We start from the raw sequence: 22798 nt of genomic DNA, 5'->3' as shown, positions 1-22798 counted from the left end.
ATGTACTCTACTTGCGCTACATCATAGGACCTAATCATATTACCCACACCATCAGGGACTCGTTCACCTGCACATCTACCAATATGATAATGCCATCATATGCCAGCAATGCCCCTTTGCCATGTACATTGGCCAAACTGGACAAAGAATAAGTGGACACAAATCTGACATCAGGAATCCTAACATTCAAAAACCGGTAGGGGAACACTTCAACCTCTCTGGCCACTCAATAAAAGACTTAAGGGTGGCAATTTTGCAACAGAAAAGCTTCAAAAACAGACTCCAATGAGAAACTGCTGAGCTTGAATTAATATTCAAACTAGATACCATTAACTTGGGTTTGAATAGAGACTGGGAGTGGCTGGGTCATTACACATATTGAATCTATTTCCCCATGTTAAGTATCCTCACACTTTCTTGTCTGCTGTCTCAATGGGCCATCTCGATTATCACTACAAAAGTTTTTTTCTCCTGCTGATAATAGCTCATCTTAATTAATTAGCCTCTTACAGTTTGTATGGCAACTTCCACCTTCTCTCTCTTTCTCTCTCTCCCTAGATCTTTTTACTATATGTTCCATTCTATGCGTCCGATGAAGTGGGCTGTAGCCCACAAAAGCTCATGCTCTAATAAATGTGTTAGTCTCTAAGGTGCCACAAGTCCTCCTGTTCTTCTTCTTGTGTTATGCTGCTTCGCCATGTCTTTTTAATAATTTGTTCCCCTTTTATATTAAAGTTATTCTCTTGTTAGTATGCAGAAAGCGCTAGTGGCAAGTCTTTCCTAAAACACCAGCTCTCCTGATCTAGTGATTTTGCTTTCCGCCCCCAACCCTCTTTCTCTTTTAGTCTGTTGATGTTGATTGGCCTCCAACCCTGAATGATTAGAGTCTTTCATTCAGAAGAAGAGTGGGAAGAGGAAGAGTGACTTGACTCTCTTATCAGGACCTAACAACAAATTGAACTGTGTACTGTATGATAACTTGTTTATCTCCTGCAAAATATTTGTTGAACATTTGGATCATGTTGATCTGTCAGGTTTTTTTAATTGGCTTAAAAACTCAGGATCAGTTGATGCTTGTTCAATTAATTTGCAGCCTTATTGTAAATAAATTACCATCCCGTGTAAAGGGGTCTCTGACAGGCTGTATTAATGATGTATTAATAGCAGTAAATGGTTTCTTTTAAAAAAATTATTTAGAGAGATGTCCAAACCCTGATCTTTGCAAGATATACCAAATATGCTTTCCTGAATACTGTTTGAAACCCTTTGATTGAAAAGAAACCCCTCCCTGAAACCACACATACCATATATCATCTAATTTTATTCCTAACCAGAAAAAAAAAGTAGACACGTTTATATCAGATACCATAAGCATAATCTTATCTAGATGTTTGTACCACTTCCCAGATCAGCAGTCTAAAAGCCTGTTCCTAAGTATGCCAAAGACTATTCATATAAAGGATTTGTTATAGTCTGATCCTGACAATTCTCAGTTAATATGGAATTCTGAAATCAGTAGGACTACTCCTGGAGTGAGGTACTGCTCAACATGCGCAGGGGCAGTAGAATCTGGCCTACAATATTTCCCCCATATATGTACTGGTGCTGGTTGGATTTTGACTATTGTAGGGGGGAGGGGGTGGCTAAAAACTTTATACCCAAAAATTCAGTTCAGAAATTCAGGAGGTGCCTCATGAGATTTGTAGTTCAAGTACCTCATACTCCTATTCTCTTCTGTAGGCCAGGGTCCCTGACCAGTCTACATCTCCCATGTCTCCCCTCTTGCTGAGCCCCTGTGTGCAGCATGAGAGATGTAGTCTGGCTGGGGAAGCTACCACATGAAGGAGAGTGGGGACATGAGGTGCCCCAACTACAACTCTTTGAGGGACCGTACTGGCATTACTGAACAGAAATATTTGGGGTTTTGGCTGACAAACATGTTGCGGTTTTTCTGACATAAGCTGAAAATTCCCACAGAAAGTAGCCAATTTTTTTGAAAAATTTCATCTAGTTGAAAACTCCATTTTCCATCAGAAAAACAGTTTTAATTGATTTTTTTAATCATGCCTAGGCTATACTTACTATGTTCATTGATTAATTTTATTTTATTGTGCTACTTCTTTAGCATAATACTGGCAGGTCCAAGTTCCTCTGCAAAAGAGCCGTAAAAGTGGCCATCTGTTTGTGTTACATTTTGTGTGGCAGGATAAAGAGTTGCAGGTTTACACCACATCCCACTTCCTGTACAAAAAGTGCAAGACAGATAAAAAGTTCAAGTCATGATAGAATTTTAGCATGAAGTACAGAAAAGGCCTAATCTAAAGAAAGCAAGCTAATTCACTACCCCTCTGGCTTTACCTGCAGTAGGAACGGGGAGGCTGTAGTATATGTGGCTTTCTGGCATTTTTATGTCAGCAAAAACATTTGAGTCCAGTCTGCGCTACCAGTGGTGAATCACAAGGCCCCGCTTTGCCACTGTAGCTGAAGCGAAGGTATATAGAAGCGTATGAAAACTTGTGTATAAATTAACAAGCCCCCACTTTAATATGTGAGTGTGAAATGGCCTCACAGGTTGTAACCCAAATCAGAAATTAAGAGGACTGCCTTACAACACGTCTTGCTACATTTGATGAAATCAAGACTGAGTGAGTGCATCATAGAGCTGTTTCTGCTCCTATGAAGCACAAAAAGATGAATACAGATTCAGGAAGAAATTGAGGGGATTTGGAATTATTAAAGAGACTTTGTCTTAAAATGTTTCAGAAATATGTCAGGTATTCTACTAGACACACTGCTATTTATGTGGTGGTGGGGGGAGGAACTGTTGGGTGGACTGTACCCACTGCTAGCGTCAGGAAAGACTCATTAAATTAGTTCCTCTTCTCCACTATCTCCAACATGTAAACATGGATGCAGGAGTTCAAAAGTACATTTCTGTTTCTTTCTAGAATCAGGAGCATGATTTAGACTACAGGTTTTGTTTCTAATATAAAAGTAACTATGAGCAAACGCTTCCAGCAGTAGTTGACTTAGATAATCATCTGTGTGAACAGTTACAAACACTAAGAAAGGAGCCTATGTGAATGATGGAAAACATAAGAAATTGAATGCACAAAAGAGAAACCCAGCATAATTGTCTTGATTTCTTGAACCTATTAATAATGATTTCTAAATTCCAAAATCTATAGGGAAAAATCAGCAGGAATAGACAGCAGATATCACACAACAGCCCCTCCTGTCTGCTACAAAGCTAAGAAGGCAAAAAAAGAGAGAGAGCACGCTGCTAGTGCTGTCTGAGTACAGAAAAACACTCTGGTCACCATTCTCTCTAATATAGCTTGTGCTATGGGAGCAATGAAGACACCATTTAGAGCTAGAGTGTAGCTGGATGATGAGATTGTAAGGGCTATTTTAAAATATAATCTCCCTTCCTCGCATCTGCAGAGTTCCCAAAGATCCTGAATCAAGACAGGCTTTCCCTAATATATCTGCATTGGGGGTGAAAGTAACTTAACTGACTTACTGGTACAAGAGTAGCAGGGGTCCTGGGCAGGGGGGTGTGCCTCTGGGCCCCCAGAAGGGGTGGGGCTGAGGCCAGGGCCAGACTTCCCCAGTCAGTATTGCCCAGCCCGCGCCAGCGATTGAAAGGGCCTGGGGTTCCCAGCTGTTGCTACCATGTCAGTGGCGGCCAGGAGCCCCGGGCCCTTTAAATCACTGCTGGGCTCCTGGCAACTACCACGCCAGAAGCTGGAGCCCTGGGCCCTTTTAAATCGCCAGGCTCCGGGGCAGCTGCCTCTTTTGCCCCCCCATCAGCGGCCCTGCCAATACAGTGAGCTGTGTACCAGCAGCCACTTTCTTACCGGTATGCCGTACTGGCTTACTTTCACCTCTGGGTGTAATGCACATGAAAATAAGGTGGGAGTCAAGGTGCCTATACACATAACCATCCAATTATGTTCATTGGCTATGTAGTGAAAGTGATCACATAAAATATAAAGAAAATTTTGAAAAGCTAATGTAATTTGTTTTGTGACTTTGTTAAAATCTGCAGGTTTAACAAGAAAATAAACCCTTCTCTCCTTCAACCTGTGTGTTTGTTTGTAATTTACATTGCAGAACTGGAACTAAAATAAATTATAGTTTTATTTTAAAAACAACATCAGGGCAAAACTTACCCTTTCAAGTAGTGTCACTGAATTAAGGTGATGGCTTGTGTGAATAAAGGGAGCAGGATTTAGTCTATTATAGAAACTTATCAGATCAGAAATGTAACACACTGAAAGGAACTATGCAAAGAATGAAAACAAAAGTTGTTTCATACATTGCAACATTTCAGCCCAAAAACAGCTTAGTGTGTGTAAAAAGTTATTAACATTGACTCAGAAGGAACTCTAGGCATCACTAAAAGTACTCATTTCCCCCATGTGTCCTAAACTTATCTTTCCTAACAAAACATATAGCTTTTTAGAATTGGCTATTCTGTTCAGAATCTAATGTGGGGCACTGTTGTCCCTCAAAGGTCATAGGAACTGGGCAGCCAATAAGAAACCTGACATTTAGCCCAGCATTGAACATCCTTACACTTGCGTGATGGTTCATTTAACTCAACAGGACTTGGTGTGGGAATAAGGATTTGTAGGATCAACTCCCATAAAGCAGAAGAAAAAGGTATGTTAAAATAACTAGAGTGGGTGATGTGTGGTAAATCTAGAGAGCATCATCCCTACTATTCACTACTCCAAGGAAAACATCCCCTGGACCTTACATTTCAAACAATAGCTGTGCAGAGCTGCCCTCTGAAACGCAGGCCTCTTGAAGGTGTCAAGGACACCCAACAACGGAGCCCCTGCAAAAATATCAGGAGTCATTTTTCAGAAAGTAGGCCTTAGGCCTACACAGAGATTTTGCATGGCTCTAACTAAACTGGTAGGTTTAGTAAAGGTATTCATAGTTGTAGCTATACCAATAAACACATCTTTACATTGTAACTGCCTATACACTACGGTGGCGTGCTGATTTAACTAAATTTGTTTTTCTACCAATTTAGGCAATCAATGCAAAAAACTACACAGACGCTCTTAGTGTACAAGTCACTTAGGCTTTCCACTAGCCAACGATACTCAGTAGCCATGGAAAATGCCTTAAAAACAGATTTCCTAATATGAACAAAACCAAAGCAGCGTCTCTCAAGCTGATTTAAGCTTTTGGGGCCTCACATGAGTAGCCTCATTTAAGTCAAGGAGTATTAGAGGGGCTGAATAACTGTTAGGATCCGATTTTCTTTTTCAAGCTAATGTTCTTGAATGGTCTATTGGGACAGAGTATAAACACAAAACCAGCTTATCTTGGAGCCAAAAAGGAAAACACAGAGGTGAATTAAAATATTTAATTATACACAATAAAAAATTGTAGCAAAGAATTTTTGAAATAAAAAAAATTACTAAAATGTTAATTGAGAACTTTAAAGAAACTGATTGACCAGATATTTCAAGCTTTATATTTCCTCAGTCATGCTCTGTTGGGTTATTACACCTACAAATCACATGAAAAATGCTGCTTGGTCCCTTTCATTCATTTTAAAAGTATTACGAAAATGCTGACAAGTAGCACGTTGCCGCTCCTCTCACCTGAGATTTATAGGAAGCACCTGTCCAAGCTCCAGCTCCATATATAATACACAGGGCCGTCCTTACGGTTGATGGGGCCCTACTCAGTATTATTAGACTAGAGCCCCTATGCTCCACTGCAGGCGGTCCCCAGCCAGCACCGCTGACCCCAGTGTGTTGAGGTGGCCCAGCCACAACCCCTGCCTGCGGACCCCCAGAATCCCCCCCCCCCCCCCCATTGCTGACACACACCATGCTTTGTACGCAGCAAATGCTGTGGCAATGGCTCAAGGCAGGCTTCGTGCTGTCACATGGGGGCTGCATCTTGCCAGAGCCCATGGCCCTCCTGCAGCCACTCACCACGAGCCTTTTGACAGGATGTACCAAGCAGTAATAACAATAATACATGTATGTATGTGTGTGTGTGTGTGTGACTGTGTGTGTGTAAGAGAAAAATCTGTATTGAGAGACTGACTCGTGAGAGGCAGAGTGTATGGGGGTATGAGAGCCAGACTGTGTGTGTGTTAGGGAAGTGTGAGAGACAGTGAGCACATGTGGAAGTTTCATTCCTCCCATCCTGGCCCCAACCCAGCCCCCCCTGGAGACCAAGCAGTGCAGGTAGGCAGGGTCCAGGGAAGGACTCCACCCTGAGCAGTGGTGCACCGGCAGAGCCGGAGGCTGGATCCTCAGCTGGCCAGCTGAGGAGGAAGGGAGGGGGTGGGGAGAAGCCTGCTGGCCCAGCACAGGCAAGGGGCTGGAGAACAGAGGATTCCAGCCACAGCCAGCGAGGGTGGTGCCCCACATTTTCCAGTGCCCTACGTAGCCGCATATGCCTAGGGACAACCCTGATAATACAATCTAAAAATATCTGCAGAAATTCATACACACACCTGCCCTGTATTGAGCATTACGACTGGAGGTGCATAATCACCTACACCAGTAGTTTTCAACCTTTTTTCAGTTATGGGACCCCTAAAAAATTTCAAATAGAGGTGCGGACCCCTTTGGAAATCTTAGAGCTTGTCTTCACTACCGGGGTAAGTCAACCTAAGTTACGCTACTCCAGCTACGTGAACAAAGCTGGAGTCGACATAGCTTTGGTCAACTTACCCCAGTGTCTTCACTGAGCTGCGTTGATCATAGACGCTCTCCAGTCGACTTCCCTTACTCTTCTCCCAGAGGTGGAGTGCCAGGGTTGACCAAAGAGCGCTCTGTCATCGATTGCAGCAGCGTTGATCTCCCCGTACTGAAGACCAGCCCTTTGACCTAGTTTGCAGGTCCGCAGACCACAGGTTGAAAACGCCTGACCTACACCCTTCAAATTATTTCTCTGAATCAGATTTATTTATTATTGCATCTGGGAGGCAGTGAGATCTGTTCTCCAGTCAGTAAATAGACTTATATGAGTTTTAAAAGTTTAGTGATGCCTTTGGCAGTGGAGGAGACTGTTTAAATAGCTTTAAAAAAAGTGAATGTATCTGATTAGAGAACTTGATGCTATAAAAACCAAAACAAGATAACCCCAAAACCCCACAAAGAAATATCATTTATGGGCTAGATCCTCACAGGTGCCTGAGTTATGCTTGACAACCTATGGGGCTAAGGGGGTAGGGCACAGCCCCTCATTCAGGGTGCAGCGTGGAATCATTCTGGGTGTCCAGAGCACAGCATGTTTTGGCCATACCTTCCCTTTACCCCTGCGATGCCAGGAGCCAGAAGTAGGTGGTGCAGAGGTTGCAATGCTAGCTTTATGGCACCCAGGACTCTCCTCAGCAAGAGGACTCTCAGCTGCTTGTGTTTGGGTAGCCAGCTTCTCGACTAGCCCAAAGTCACCAGAAAGGAGGTGCCATGTAAGAGGATCTAACCCAGTATATTTTATGAAATTCAGAACAAACACATGAAACCCCAAAAAGTGTATTCCTTATAGTACCAATCCCCTGCTACTGTTCATAAAACATCCAGTACGTTAGAGTAAAAAAAAAAAATACTGAGAGAACAGTGCAAAGTAGTTTTGCTTCTTTGTTCAACAATTCATGTCACACCATAGCTGCACTATTTAAGAATTCCAGGGAACATTCTAATATTTTTAAATAGACTTAACAATGACATAGTCATTACCATTTTTAAGAATAATTTGCTTTCTAAGCAAATGGAGTGAACATATAAATGTAAAAAAGATCAGTGCATAAGCTAAGTTTAGCAATAAAAATGTATATATAAAAATGTTGAGACAGCACTGTCAGGTAAGAAGAAAATATTAAGGGGACTAAATGGGCCACTGCTGTGCACCAGCAGGACAGTTCCTGGGTTTGTCTGGTTTGTTATTTAGCAAGTTTATATTAATTTTGTATGGAGCAACACTGTTTTTGTTTCCAGCTAGTTCTTTCCCTTAAATTATATAAACTTGGCCCCTCTGAAGATACCTGTTTCCAGGGGTGAGCTTCTGCTGAGTGCAGGAGGTCTTTAGCACCTAGCAGCCCCCTTCACTATCCCTTTCCAACACTGTAAAAAAATGTGGGGTTCTTTGGATGTACAAATTCCCAAACCCTATTCCCTAATGTCGCCTTTAATGTGGCATCAACCCTTGATCAGCCACCCTAATTATAGTCTGAAATGTGCATAATAAGTTGCCCTGATAAACATTCCAAGAGGAAAAGCCAGGCTCCCACAGCAGTAACCATGAATAGGAATATTCAATTACATATCAATTGTCTGTCTCTGGCCACGAAAGAAACTTTGGATACTGGTTTTCAGATTGACAACAAAACAGAGACTCAGTGGTTGAAGCTCTGCAATATAGCCTCTAAAGTGGCTCCAAAGGAGTTCAAAAGCTCTTCTTCACCTTGGGTCCCACCTGTGTAGTACTGGCTATTGGAAGCACTATTTTGATTATTCTGGATAAGAGTGCTGGGTGGCCTTGATTCGTTCACAACTTGAGCGTCTAGGAAATTGTACGCAGCTGAATGAAATGCATTGGACTGTGAACTAAAAGATGAGCTACAAGAAGCTGCTAGAGATGTACTGGTAGAAGGCACCTGATGGATTTGCCTCCTGTGATCACTTGGATTTAAAACTTGATTAAATGATGCCTTTTCTACGTTCATGCTCATGCATCCCATTTCATCAGTCTCCATGTTAACAATGCTGGGTGCTGTGACGTTTATGGCGTGAGCCTGATGCATGATGCTGCTATCAGAGACATTCTGCATGTCTTGCTGTGACATCGCTGATGCTCCTATACCATTTGTGCTGGCGAAATCTCGATAGTAGTTTAGATCCTTCTGATCAGTCCAGTTCAGAACATTTTCAGGAAGAGCTGAGAGAGAACTGCTGTTTTGTGGGTTAGGGTTAAGTGCATCCATCACAAAACTGTTCTGTGTCTGTGTATTAACTGTGTTACCCGATGAAGAAGAGGAGCACAGGGGATGCCAACATGAAGAAAGAGCTTCATCATGCTTAACCGGTCCCACGGCCTGCACATTTGTATGGTGATGTGGGATTGGATTTGAATTGCATGTGGGTGGGGAATAATAAGACGGAATTTGACTGGTGCTTACAGGAGTTCTCTGCAGCGGCATAATTGCAGTTTGAGAAAACATATTTGGTTCTGTGAAAAGGAAACAAATATCTTAATTAATGCCTAGAAATTATAAGAATGAAAAACATGGCAGGCAGTTTAAACGGTCAAGCCTGCCAAAGTGGTACAGCAAAAGCACTAAACACAGGCTTAACTTTAAGCACATGTGCAATCCTATTGACATCAGTGAGATGATTCATGGGCTTGCAGTTAAGCACCTACTTTGCTGGATCAGGCCACAGTGCTTAGCACCTTGGAGGACAAACCCTAAATGTCCAACCTGCAGTTAGACTAGCCGTAAACATCACCCTTCTTTACTTGAAACGTGGAAGCTAGAGAAGCTTACAATAAAAAATATGGATGGCTTTGAGGCTGTATAATAAGTACTCTCAATATCTTAGGACACGTCTGTTCTGCATCTGGGAGCAAACCTCCAGCCCCAATCCACAGACTTGTACTAGAGAGAGGCTCATGCTAGCACTCTAAAACGAGCTGTCTAGATCGGGCGGGCAAACTTTTTGGCCTGAGGGCCTCATCACTTTTCCAAAATTGGATGGAGGGTTGGTTAGGGGAGGCTGAGTCTCCCCAAACATTCAGGCGTGGCCTGACCCCCGCCTCCTATCCGACCCCCCCTGCTTCTCGCCCCCTGAGGGCTCCCCTGGGACTCCTGCCCCATCCAACCCCCTGTCGGTCCCCCGGGACTCCTGCCACATCCACCACCCGCTGCTCTCTGTCCCCTGACCACCCCTGGACCCCTCACCCCTAACTGCCTCTTGCCACCCCATCCAACACCCCCTGTCATTCCTGACTGCCCCCCCCGGGACCCCAGCCCCATCCAACCCCCCAGTTCCCCACCCTCTGACTGCCCTGCCCCCTATCCACACCCCCAATCCCTGACCACAGGCCCCGAACTCCCCTGCCCTCTATCCAGCCCCCCGACCGCGCTGCCTGGAGCACTGGTGCCTGGCGGCGCTACGGCCGCGCTGCCTAGAGCGCCAGGTCAGGCCGCGGCTCTGCGGCTGTGCTGCCCGGCGCACTGAGGCTGCGGGGGAGGGGCCGAGGGCTAGCCTCCCGGGCCAGGAGCTCAGGGGCTGGGCAGGAGGGTCCCACGGGCCACAGTTTGCCCACTTCTGGTCTAGATGCTGCTTTGACATTGGAGCTTGGGCTCGAGCTCAGGATCCCAAGCTTGTCCTGCTCCCACTCCCCACAGGCTTCAGAACCCAAGCTCGAGCCTGAGCTGCACTGTCTACACAGCTATTTTTAGTGCAAGAGAAAGTCTGTGGCCCCGGGCTAAAAGGCTTGCTCCCAGATGCAGTGTAGACATGGCCTCACCTGCGGAGGGGGAACCATAAAAGAACATTTAAGCAAACGATGCGGAAAGCCCAGAAATGTAAAGTTAAGACTTCACTGAAAAGAACCAAATGTCTGAAAGCTCAGAGACATGCAGAGATAACAGATACAATTTTCAGAAGGGCCTAAATAAGTTGGGAACCTAAGTCCCAATGACTTTGAGACTTAGGCTCCCAAGGTCGAAATCCTCAAAGGTATTTAGGTGCCTAACACTGACTCCTAAAACATTTAGGTGCTTTGGAAAACTTTACTGAGTGTTTAGCATTTGTCCAAAGAACTTCACCTCTGACCCAATCTCCTGCTGCTCTCCTTGGCACCAGCCCCTTGCCCCTCTCTCTCATTGAAAAGGGGCAGCACATGCTTGCTTGCTCCCTCCCTCCCGGCTGGCTGTTAGGGGCTCCTTCCCCACATCAGTGCTGGACTTTGGTGGTGGGGCCTATGGCAGACTGCTGGTGTTTGTTCCCCTCTTGCCCCCTGCTACTGAAGAGCTTCTCTCTCCTGCAGTGAGCTGCCCCCTTACTGCTGCTTTCATGAGGGAGCATTAGGGGCTGGCCTCTCATACTCTCAGCAGGGGGCAGACTCCAGAGACCCCTCATTGCTAGGGGACAGTGCTCTTGCTGAGAGGGGAAAGGACCCCTCAAACCTTCCTCAACCATTTGTTTTAGACAGATTCACGTTGGGTATTAGAGAGCCCCCCTTTTCTTCCACCTGAGGAGCAGGCCTACAGCAGTACTTTCAGGATGGAGTGCTGAGTCACCTTATGAGGGTGACACTTTACTGTGGCCCTTCGGGAGACCATGAATGAACTGGGGGTGGGATGGGGGCAGGTGCAAATAATAGGTGTCTTCAGGTAATACTAGTGCCTTGAAGTTTAAGTGCTGGAGTCCCAGTGGATAGCGGGCCAGGCATGTTCCCAGTTGTGCGCCTGCATTTACATGTCAAGTTATTCCAGCACAGTGTGCATGAACCAGAAAGTGAAAGGGCTTTTTGATTTCTCTGTATATGCATGTGTGGTAATTGTACATACAAAAGTCACCCCACCAGTGCCTCTAGCCACTGAAAACTAGCCCCCAGTATTTGAAAAGCTTAGGGCCCTTATCGGACTCTCTGCTATGGAAAACGGACACTGCAAATCAGAGAGTCTGCATTGACATGTGCAGACAAATCTACCTTTCTTAATTACCCGCCCTTCGCCAGGGATAGACCGGAATGGAGCTGCTTTGGGCCTCTCGGACACACTGGGACCTGTAATGGAAAAGGCAATTAATCCTGTTATTTAAGAATAGGATCGCTCTTTAAAAAAAAAAAAAAAAAAAACCACCACATGGAAGCAAACTACCAAATGTTTTCCTTACCATATTCCTGGATGAGCTTTTGCAAAGTCAATGTTGATATTTGCCTTTGCCTTTTTGCTTTATTACCATAAGGATCTACAAGGGGAAGGAGAAAAGAGTGTTGGAGATTAGGATGCTCTCCACTGTGTTTTGTGATGAAAGTTTCCAGTACTGATGTATGCCTTCTGGTTATAGTGGAAAGGGTCTTCCCAAATGTAGTTCTCATAAATGTGTGATCTAAAGAGCTGATACAAAAAAATCACAACCCACCACCCTTAATATTATTCTAAAGAAGGACAATGCTGGAGTGCCGTTACTAAAACCAAACTTTTTATGATTCAAGTTTGCTCTCTCATGTAATAATACAGCTTTGACATACTCTTAAGAATTCTACTAGTAGGAACTGTACCTTTTTCATCTGGTAGATATCTGAAATCCATTGACTCACTGACTTCCTGGTCAGAAGGCCTTCGCAGCTGCATCTTTACCGTAACTGGTTCAGAGATGTCTTCGTAAAATGGTGGGGTTTTGAATACAATAGCGACTTGACGGTGTACATCAGCTTGTGAGAAACTACCTTTGGCTTCCCACTCATTCCAGACAAATCTGACTTCTATATCATCTAGTCCACCAGAAACAGAAGGTACCAGTTAGTACAGAGAGAAAAAACTAAAATCTCTGGCCAACATTTTCAAACTTGTGGGCCTACAGTTAGGCATTAAGTCCTTATGTAGGCTCCTAAATAGCCTGATTTTCAGAGGCGCTGATGACCTGTTGAGTTCAATGGGAGTTGAGGGTGCTCAGCAACTCTGAAATCAGGCTGCTTATTTAGGAGCTTAAGTGAAGGTTTAGGGGCCTAACTTGAGGCCTCCAAGTTTGAAAATGTTGGCCTCCGCAGCTGAATACATTTGAAATGTATTCTGGGAAGAGGGAGGGAAACTAATCACAGTTACCTTTTTGAACCTTGTCACACAGTAGAAATATTTCATCTCCTCCTTTTACACTTCCACAGTTCTTGTTCACACGACAGATTCTCAACTCTGCTGTGTTGGGAGCCCCTAGAGAGAAAACAGGAAATAGCAATAGGATATAAGGACACAAGAACAGCTGTACTGGGTCAGACCAATGGTCCATCTAGCCCAGTATCTGGTCTTTCAGCAGTGGCCAATGCCAATTATGTCAGAGGGAATGAACAGAGCAGGCAATTTGAGTGATCCATCCCATGTCGTCCAGTTCCAGCTTCTGGCAGTTGAAATTTAGGAACACCCAGAGCTTGGGGTTGCATCCCTGACCATCTTGGCTAATAAAAAAGAGAGAGGTCTTTATGGAAGTGCCCTGGGATGACTGATGGGCAGGTATTACAGCACTGTTATCAACATGAACGGATGTGACTGTAAGAGGTGAGTTCGAATGCACCTCTGTACTGGGCCTGGTATTAAAGTCTGTACTGGAAGGGGTGCTCCATCTAGCCCTCTCCACTATGTACGTAAGGCTTGTAAAGCATTAGTGGCTGCCATAGAATGAAAGTGCAGAGGAGAAATTTTGGTACATATAAACTGAAATGAAGGTCTCCATCCTGCTTGGCCTAACAAGGCAATAACTGGGGCAGGGACAGTGCAGTGCACACCTGGCATTCAAAATGCCCTCCACATGAAGGTAATTTGGAAACATGTTCCTAGCCCAAGATGAAATCAGTAATCAGGTGATGAAGGCAAGAAAGATGAAGGCTCTGGTCATGTAGCCTTTTCCTGTCTTGGGCACCAAACACCAAAACTGCTACTCTTAACCACTTATCTTCCATATTTATTCCAAAGCCAGCTCACATTACTGTTGCAAATATTTCACCACTTAGCCAGTGGTTGTTACTCAACATTACAGCAACTCTGACCCATAGAACTCGCATGCAAGGGTTTAGTCAATGACCCTTACACATCACTCTGGAGTTGCTGGAAAGGGTTGGGTCAGCAATTTGTGAAAGTGAAACCCCCCCTTTCCCCCCACCTCAGCACAGCAGATTATAGTTTTTACTTAGGGACGTACTTGGTCCTAAAACCGCTAAGTTTGGTCTAAAAGAGATCGGCAAATGAGGGTCGGGCGAGAGTCAATGAGTCTTCCTATACGCTCACACAGCATCTACTCAGTGTGGTCCCAGTCAGGGTTGGGATTGCTGGGCACTACCACTATAGAAATATTTAATAAAAATATTTTTAAAAATATTTAATAAAAAATAATAAAAAAAATAGCAGCTAACAGGTTTTTTTTTTTTAATTTTAACATTTGGAGGCAATGGCCAAATTTTTCAAAAACAGGACCCTAAAGTTAAACTCCAAAATTTGGATTTAGGCATCTAAATAGATGGCCAGATTTCAAAAAATACCCACCAGCCCCCAATAGGGTCTACAGGAATTTCTGGGTGTTCAGTATTTCTGAAATCTGGCCACCAAGGCCCCAGTCCAGCAAAATACTTTGAAGCATGTGCTTAACTAAGCATGCGAGCAATCCCAGTAAATCAACATATGTACGTATGCTTAAATTTACGCATGGGGTTAGGTGCTTTGCTGGCTCAAGGCCTCATTTGAGTGCTTAAGTATAGAAAATTCTGAAAATCTTGGTAATATTGCATATTATCATCTGTAATTCTATACAAGGGGCCAGACTGGGCTCAAAGACAACCACCACACAACTTCTACTGACTTCAGCATCTGGCTAAAGATGTGCAGACACAGAAGGCCTCTGGCATTATATCAGTGCTCACAGAGGTACTGGATCAAGAACTGCCCTATGTAAGATTACCTCTGGTAGCCTCACTGTTTGTCATTACAAAATAAACCAATACAATTAAGATAGCATAACTGCTTAGCCCTGAGCAGCACTGCTGCTGGAGACCTGCAAAGCTTTGGAGTCTTCAGTGCTGAAAGTAATTATTTTATCTACCACAAGTCAGAGTTAATATATTAAACAGCAGCTTTTCATGAACAAATGTGGGATAAAGATTAGGATACTGTTTCAAATGGATATATATGAATTATTATATTATTTATGAAGTATATCAAAGTAGTATGCTGGGCAAAAGGTGGTCCAATAAATTTATAGACTGCATCCCAAAAACCTAAATTAAAAGAACATTAAGGTTGCAAAGTCAAGCAGCTGAAAGTTAGGAAATCTCATAGTTAAGGCTGCATGTGCAACTGTAATTCAGCCCCTTTGTGCATATTCATTAGGATACAATCTTTACTATGTGATCACATGCTGGTTTTCCCCAACTCATTCAGTGCACAGGACAGACTGTGCTCACTGAATGAGCAACTCTTCAATATTTTGTTTCATCCTCATCATTTAATGTGTGACCACATGCCTCACTGCACACTTTTCAAAACCTTCTCTACATAACAGTACAGAATTAACAGCTTCCTCATGACGCTCTCAGCGTCATATCTTAGGGCTTTACTATCATGAATGGAATGGTCTTCACCAGAGCCCTGTGAGGTGAGGCATGACGACTAGCCCCATATGACACATACCCAGTAATTCTGGGTGCCCAATTTGAGATGCCTAGTGTCTGATTTTTTCAGAGCATTTGGTATTATGCAGCACTTTGGATGTACAGAGCACAGCTTCCATGGACCTCAGTTGCAGCTGAGAGCGATCAGCACTTCTGCAAATCAGACCCCAGGTGTCTCAAGTTGGGTATTCAGAAAATGAGGAACACACAGTGACCACCATGTGAAAATTCTGGTTTACATAACTTGCACTGCATCACACAGGAACTCTGCAGCAGAATCCAATACTCCAGGGCAGCATTCAGCTGCCTTTACCGTGAAACCGTCCTTTCTGTCCCTGCGGTTCCCAGTCTCATTCATGTCACACTTTCCCCAAATGAGGCAGGTATCCTACAAAAGGCCTCCTTCACTACACAAGCCTGATTCATTCACTGAGCCACGACACATTAGCTCCATCACTCAATGAATCAGAGGTCCTGTGGAAAAACTAGCATGTGATCATGTAATTAAGGACTGTATCATAATGCATACACACAAGGGGGATGAATTAAGGGTGCATAAGCAACCTTAATTCTGGCATTGCCTAACTTTTGAGTGCATGACTTTGCAACCTTGATGTCCTTTTAACATAGGAAATTACATTCCAGAAAACTAAGTTTTTTAAAATGCAAATAAAAAAACCAGAAATTCCACCATGTGGAACCGTACTGACCCCCAACACAGGTCATCAGGTTGTTCAGATCTACAGTACAGACCACTGCCACTTGAACAAAGTGTAACTGTTGTTTTCTATTTGGTCCAGTCACTAGAAGGAGACGAGACTCACTTTGCCAGTCTGTTTCACAACTATCTGATGACAGCAAAGGAATATTAAGACTCAGAAATACTGGGTTCAGTTCCAGGCTTGGCAGAGGAGTATTCTTCAGTGGTTATAGACCTTTCTATCCCTATTTTCGCTCTCCTGCTCCTGCCCCTGCCCCTGGCCCCTCCTAGGCTCTCAGTGAAATGGCTGTAAGAATGTTTTTTTAAAAAACATACACCAAAAAACCATATTTCTCCCTGATCTCATTCTCAGAAATGGCTGAACCGTTTTAGCAGAAATTTCCCAGACATGTCAGCCTGAGGTAGACACCCAACATGGGAAATTTCAGCCTAAAATAATTAAAGTTTGGCAAAGTTACAAGCAACTGAAAACGGGAGCCATCTTAGCTATAGACAGTGCCACCTGCACTATTTTATAAACTGACACTGTCTTCGGCTCCACCTGTAACCATTCAATTGTTTCCATTTTAAGTTCATACATTTCAAAAATGAATAAGTTGATGGAAACTAAGAATGACAAAAAGTGAAGACAAATTATTACATGAATGCGTGTGGGAAGAACAAAATATATGACAATGCAGAGAGAGCTATAAATATTTGTATTGCTACTTGTTTGAACAGACTTGCAACAGCTCTGGGTGAGTAATGTAGGTATCCCAAAGCCACTGACAAAACAAACTGTATTCAGATCATCTCGGTCTATAAACCATGAGAATATACTGAGAGCCACAGTTCAGTAGGAAGAAAATGTGTGTTACCTGAATAAGTTGGCTGTTTATTGCATGTATTCAACTGCATAATTTTGGTCACTTTATAATCCTCTATGAGAGAGAGTGCATACACACTACACATTTTTAACCAAGGTCAAAACTTGACCTTTCTTAATTCTGTATGTCAGAACTAGTTTGAAAAGGTCAACAAATTCATGAGATGTCACAGCAATTCTACCAATTTGTGGTTGAAGTTATGCATCATGTTTTAGTTACACTACCACTAAGCTACAATGGAGGACTCCAAACACCCGTAATACAAAACAAAATCACACCTACACACACACCATGATAAAACCAAAGAAAGCTTAGCAGGGACTGACGTCAACTGAAAGGCACTTGTATTTATGATCTAGCACAGGGGTCGGCAACCTTTCAGAAGTGTGTGCCGAGCCTTCATTTATTCACTCTAATTTAAGGTTTTGCGTGCCAGTAATACATTTTAACATTTTTAGAAGGTCTCTTTCTATAAGTCTATATTACTAAACTATTGTTGTATGTAAAGTAAATAAGGTTTTTAAAATGTTTAAGAAGCTTAATTTAAAAATTAAATTAAAACGCAGAGCGTCTCGGACTGGTGGCCAGGACCCAGGCAGTGTGACTGCCACTGAAAATCAGCTCGCATGCCGCCTTTGGCATGCGTGCCATAGGTTGCCTACCCCTGATCTAGCGTATTTCTAAATGGTAGCTGAGAGATATTTCTTTTAGTTCTGTTAATTTTATCTCAACCTCACCAGCTCTGCTTTAAAGTCTCTGAACAAAAGATTGTGTAGCATTTCAACTGGCAAAAGTAAGAGATTTATAGCATGTTTTAAAAATAGGTAAAAACAAAAACCCTGGTTACAACTGAATACTTCCATAATGGTTACGTCAATTCATAGCACAACTCTCCTCATCAACTGCACAGATGCACCTTTTTTCTAAATCAGTGGCTTCTACTAAAATAATCGGTCTCACGACCTACAAAACTTGGCACAGAAATGTCTTATCAGAAAGACGACAAAAATAATTGCCAAAGTCTTCAACAATTATTAAAGGCTATTCTGCAAAGGCAGGATATAAATATTTATATCTCATATTTCACACTCCTTTTTCAGACGATCCAGTTACAGTATAGCGAAGTCACTCAAAAATCCTCTGAAAAAGTTAATCCTTTGCAAAACACTTCTGTTTGTGGTAAAATTCCATCCTGGATAGTGAGTCAGCACAAGGCCTATGCATCACTTAAGGGGCCAGACCCTGAGCTGTTCAAAACTGGCATCACTCCATTGAAGGCAGTGAAGCTACGTGAACTTAAACCAGCTCAGGTTCTGCCCCAGGCCCTCAAAATAAGGGTTGATGGGACATAAGTAGTTTAGAGCTTTGTGCTAATTCTCTACATGGGTGAATTTCACCCATAGGGCCTGATCCAAAGCCCCAAAGAAGTCAACAGAAAGATTCCCCAATTATTTCAAAAGGCTTTGGATCAGGTCCTTGGAGCACAGATCGAGCTTTATGGCAGCTAAGTCCAAGCTGGGACCTTTCTCAGCAATCTTTATCACTACAAAATATTTTAAACGCCTTGCCTACTGGAAACGGGGTTTCTTGTGGTTACTGCTGCAGTACGTAACCAATGGCCATGAAAGGATCTAACGAGTAGTATGACTGATATAGATACTGCACCTCCTACTACCCAATGTCAACATACCACTCACACCTTTGTTAGACCCATTTGATATCCAACAGGCATATACACAATCTACAGTCCATATTCTGGCCTTGGCTCTACGCACTAGGATCCAAAGCCAGCGCTAGGATCCTTGGCCCTGTGTTTGCATTAGATAGCGTAACAGAGCCAGAGAGCTGAGAGGGAAATGGCTGGGAAGGTAGCCTGACCTCTGTCACTTCCAATACAAGGGAAAAGTTATCACTTAAAAGTGCACCTGTCCAGTTGGGATACTCACGGTTATCATAAATAGGGTTGGAGATGACAGGAGGAAGTGGTAACGTGCAATTGCCGTGTTCATCAGGGAGGAACACCTGAAAGCAGAGTCTCACGACATTGAGGTCATACTCATCAACATTGAGCAGCTGTTCTTCGGGCACTGCAAGGTAGAGAGAGATGGCAGAGTAAGAGTTATCACACAGAAGCAGCAATCACACTTAAAGAAATTGGGGTGAATCTCTGCTGGTAGAAGCAACAATGCCACCAGTGCATGGAGGATTCACCTGTGACACTCACTAAACCCCACCTATCAATCCCTTGAATGTGGAACAGTAGCCTTTAACCCTTACTCTCTTCCAAACCTATTGTTAGCCTGAGAATAGTTTTATGGTCTCATTTAGCCATTCAAAGAATCACAAACCAAGTGCCTACAGTATCAGCAGACCATAATAATACTTCCAGTTCACCCATCCTCCAAAAACCTCCTACAAATTTCATTACCCCGTTAGTCAAGAGTGAAGCTTGAAACATGCTTGGACAAAAAACAAAAAAAAAAAACCAGCAGTGACCACACTGTACTGATAAATGTCAAACACTTGCATCACCGTTTTGGTGTCCGCCCCCACACAGCGTAGGAGGTGACACCACCCACCCACGCTGGTGACTTTTGGTATTATTGAAATAGTACATGCAGCAAATTCAAATTCCTCTGCCTTTTTCATTTGCAATTGTGATTTGAATATCTCAGTCCCTCCAGATCTCAGAGTTTTAAAAATAAATTTGATCTTTTTCATTTTAAACATGGGATATTTATCTATAAATGCACCAGGATTTGAAAGTTAAAAATCAGCCCCTCTACAGCTTTAAATATTTTGGATCCAAACCTGGTGTCCTAACATGGGCAGATCCTCTCCTCACAGAGTTTTGTCAGTGTAAAGAGTGCAGGATCAGGCCCAGCTAATTTATCAGAAAGTCTAAGGCAAAGTTTCAAAATATAATATACATTAGTAGTAGACTTTTTAATTTAACAAAACAGGGTCTTTGTGAAGCAGATTTGGTCACTGGCACCATTTCACCCTGTAATCTGCAATTTCTGTGTTCAGACTTCAGAGTAACAGCCGTGTTAGTCTGTATTCGCAAAAAGAAAAGGAGTACTTGTGGCACCTTAGAGACTAACCAATTTATTTGAGCATGAGGAGGTATTGTTTCATATTCTCTGTGTATATATAAAGTCTGCTGCAGTTTCCACGGTATGCATCTGATGAAGTGAGCTGTAGCTCACGAAAGCTCATGCTCAAATAAATTGGTTAGTCTCTAAGGTGCCACAAGTACTCCTTTTTTTTTTGTGTTCAGACTATCTCAGATAACCTGCACCTGAACATACAGTGTTAGTACTCCCTGCCCAACTCCCCTTACCGAGAACTAGGGGCTGGATGCTGGGCCAGGAACAGATGGGAGGTAGCTTACACCTCCCTATTCAGAGGCTGCAGGGATCAGCACTGCCCCAGTCGAGGCGAGGATCTGGTAAGGAGGCCTGACTTGCCAGTAGCAGTACTGCAATCTACCGTGTAGAAGGTATACATGACAAGGGCGGTCCTCAGGGCTCAGCTCAATTGCTAACTGCTTCAACAGCTCAAGGGGCTTTGCACAAGCACAATCTCTGCAATGTATGTCCACCCCAGCCATGTCACTCCCAAATCTTCCTCCTCCAACGCCACACTCAACTTGCCATCACTCTGCCCCAGAATGCCCCTGCAGAGCTGGGCCTGGGCATAGGAGACCCCCAGCAATACAATTACACCTAGTTGGCTAACGCAGGCTCAATGCTGATTTGGTCTCTCTCCAAGCTCAAACCAATAGGAGTAGGCAAGAGGACTCAGGAGACTTGGAGATGCACCTTGTAGAGTTTCTGCCAAATACTACCTTCATGGGAAGATATTTGTGGCCTCCAGGTGGGGCAGAAAGCATAGCCCCCCTACCCTGCAGAGCTCAGAGATCTATAGGAAAAGGCAATGCCAAACTTGTACACTCGGGAGAACGTGCAGTGGGGCAGGTCTCTCCTCCACCCTGGTATGGCTCTTGGAGAGCAGTGTGTGGTGCCTGTAGGGCTTATGCAGCCCTTTTTACACCGATTTGCTCTTTCTGCAGCAAGTTCTGGTAGAATACACCAGCAACAAAGATGTTTGGGAATGACTACTGGCTTGTTTCTGCTGCTAGAATTAGACCTGAAGACAGTTTTCTGCTAGGAGGGTGCAACGTGTCACAAAGATGGGATCTCTGAGCCCAAACCCCTTTCTATAATTGGACAGATGGCTTCTCAACCTAGCTCAGGCCTAGCAGATGCAACCCACTCATCCTTTTGATGTCACCTGACTGATATAAATGTTTAATTTTTTCCATCTTGACTAAGTCTTAGGGAATGGCATATTCACTGTCCCAATGTCTCTGGTATCTCATCCACTCCCCAAAAACTTGAGGCAGTTAAGCAATGACATCTCAGTAGCATTCAGGTTCAGGGCCTGAAGTTGGTGTTTCAGCACTAGGCTTTGGTGATAACCCAGACCCTGATGTTGAGGGTTTCCCAGGCTCATTCCGTAGCTTCTGGATCATAAATTACTCAACTAAAGGTGGGCTCAAACTTTATCCAGATAACAAACCTCTCTCAGTGGATTTGAAGGTGTTGGGAACTGCTGTGGTTTAGCTCATTGCAGATATATGGAACCAGGCATGACAATCTGGATCTGGTTTCTGATATCGTACCATCTCAAAGCTGGGACCCGCAGCTGTGGATCAGCGGTCTCTACTACAAACTAAGGCCCCAATCATGCATTGTGGTTTGCACAGGTGCAGCAGTCTGCCCATGCACAAAAAGTTGCAAGATTAGTGCCTAAAGCAATTCCAGAGTTCCAAAAATGTATTAGATTATGTGGGAATTTATATGCTAATAGTAAGGTTCAAATAATATATTTTCCCAAGGTGTAAATGAGCTTTCAAACTCTCACTGCTTCCTAATCAGTCCGCTTGACCAAGCTGTTCATTACCTTGAAATACAGAAAGGGTACAATGGACTAATAATTCCAAAATATGAAATCCATTTGAAGAACAGTTTTTACTGGAGACATCAGTGTTGTGTTTCCCATATTCTTAAAAGTAGTTTTAAGATTTAAAAAAAAAATCTGCCATTTGAAAGAGGAAGTGTTCAGTTAAGACTGATTCCTCTTGTCTATTTTTAAATTTCACTTCTTACTAGATGAACAGAATACAATGCAGCAATCATGTTCTCTTTTATTGCTTTAACTCCATCTTGTGATAAGATATTTTTAAAAAAACCCAAATATATGGGCCAAATTCCACCCTTGCATAAAAAACACACAGCTCTCATTAATGTCCACAGGAACAGCATTCACCCCTTGAGGACAGATTACAACCCAAATCCTTATTTTTGACTTGAGTGGGAATTAAGAGTCTGATCCTGCTCCCACTGAGTTTTGTCGTTGACTTCAGAGGCAGGATCAAGCTCTAAGTAAAGACTATTTAAAAATAAACCAAAATGACAGTGACTTATTCTACATGAAAAGCCAGATCCTCAGCTGCTGTAGTTTGCTGTAGCTACAGTGATTTCAGTGTTGAAGGAACCAGGCTGAGGATCCATCCCAAATATCTGAACATTCTAACATGTAGTAGAGAGGATAAAAAAAAATCTGATCCCACTGTGTGAGCCTCACACAAGTAGTCCCACTGAAGTAGTCAACGGGAGTACTCACATGAAGTGCTCAGAAAGCAAAGGACTGATTGCATGTTGGGGTTTGGGGAGCACAGATATGTTAAGAAAAGCTTACGCACAACTTTATATTTATAAAAAAAGTGCCTAATCTCTTGGCTTCAGTTCTTCTTCTTACTTTTAAACTCACTGTT

At 43.2% G+C, this 22798-nt stretch overlaps 2 protein-coding genes across 5 annotated transcripts in view; one reads left to right on the top strand and one right to left on the bottom strand.

Moving 5' to 3' along the window:
* The window catches only part of PUS10 (pseudouridine synthase 10), a 77264-nt gene extending 73190 nt beyond the window's left edge, over positions 1-4074 (top strand). For all 3 annotated transcript variants that reach the window (XM_077813978.1, XM_077813977.1, XM_077813979.1), the window contains one exon: positions 846-4074. In XM_077813978.1, the coding sequence (XP_077670104.1) occupies positions 846-884 (39 nt within the window). In that variant the 3' untranslated portion in view covers positions 885-4074. The remainder of the gene's footprint in view (positions 1-845) is intronic.
* Positions 4075-7504: 3430 nt separating this feature from the next.
* REL (REL proto-oncogene, NF-kB subunit) overlaps positions 7505-22798 on the bottom strand; it is a 40137-nt gene continuing 24843 nt past the window's right edge. For both annotated transcript variants that reach the window (XM_077813976.1, XM_077813975.1), the window contains exons 5-10: positions 18903-19043; positions 12821-12925; positions 12277-12489; positions 11889-11963; positions 11704-11778; positions 7505-9213 (exon numbers count right to left, since the gene is read on the bottom strand). In XM_077813976.1, the coding sequence (XP_077670102.1) occupies positions 8381-9213; positions 11704-11778; positions 11889-11963; positions 12277-12489; positions 12821-12925; positions 18903-19043 (1442 nt within the window). In that variant the 3' untranslated portion in view covers positions 7505-8380. The remainder of the gene's footprint in view (positions 9214-11703; positions 11779-11888; positions 11964-12276; positions 12490-12820; positions 12926-18902; positions 19044-22798) is intronic.

The sequence above is a fragment of the Eretmochelys imbricata genome, chromosome 3, assembly GCF_965152235.1.
Source record: "Eretmochelys imbricata isolate rEreImb1 chromosome 3, rEreImb1.hap1, whole genome shotgun sequence".
Lineage (NCBI taxonomy): Eukaryota > Metazoa > Chordata > Testudines > Cheloniidae > Eretmochelys > Eretmochelys imbricata.
The sequence above is the reverse complement of the archived record's forward strand: the minus strand, read 5'-3'. Positions and strand labels throughout refer to the sequence as shown.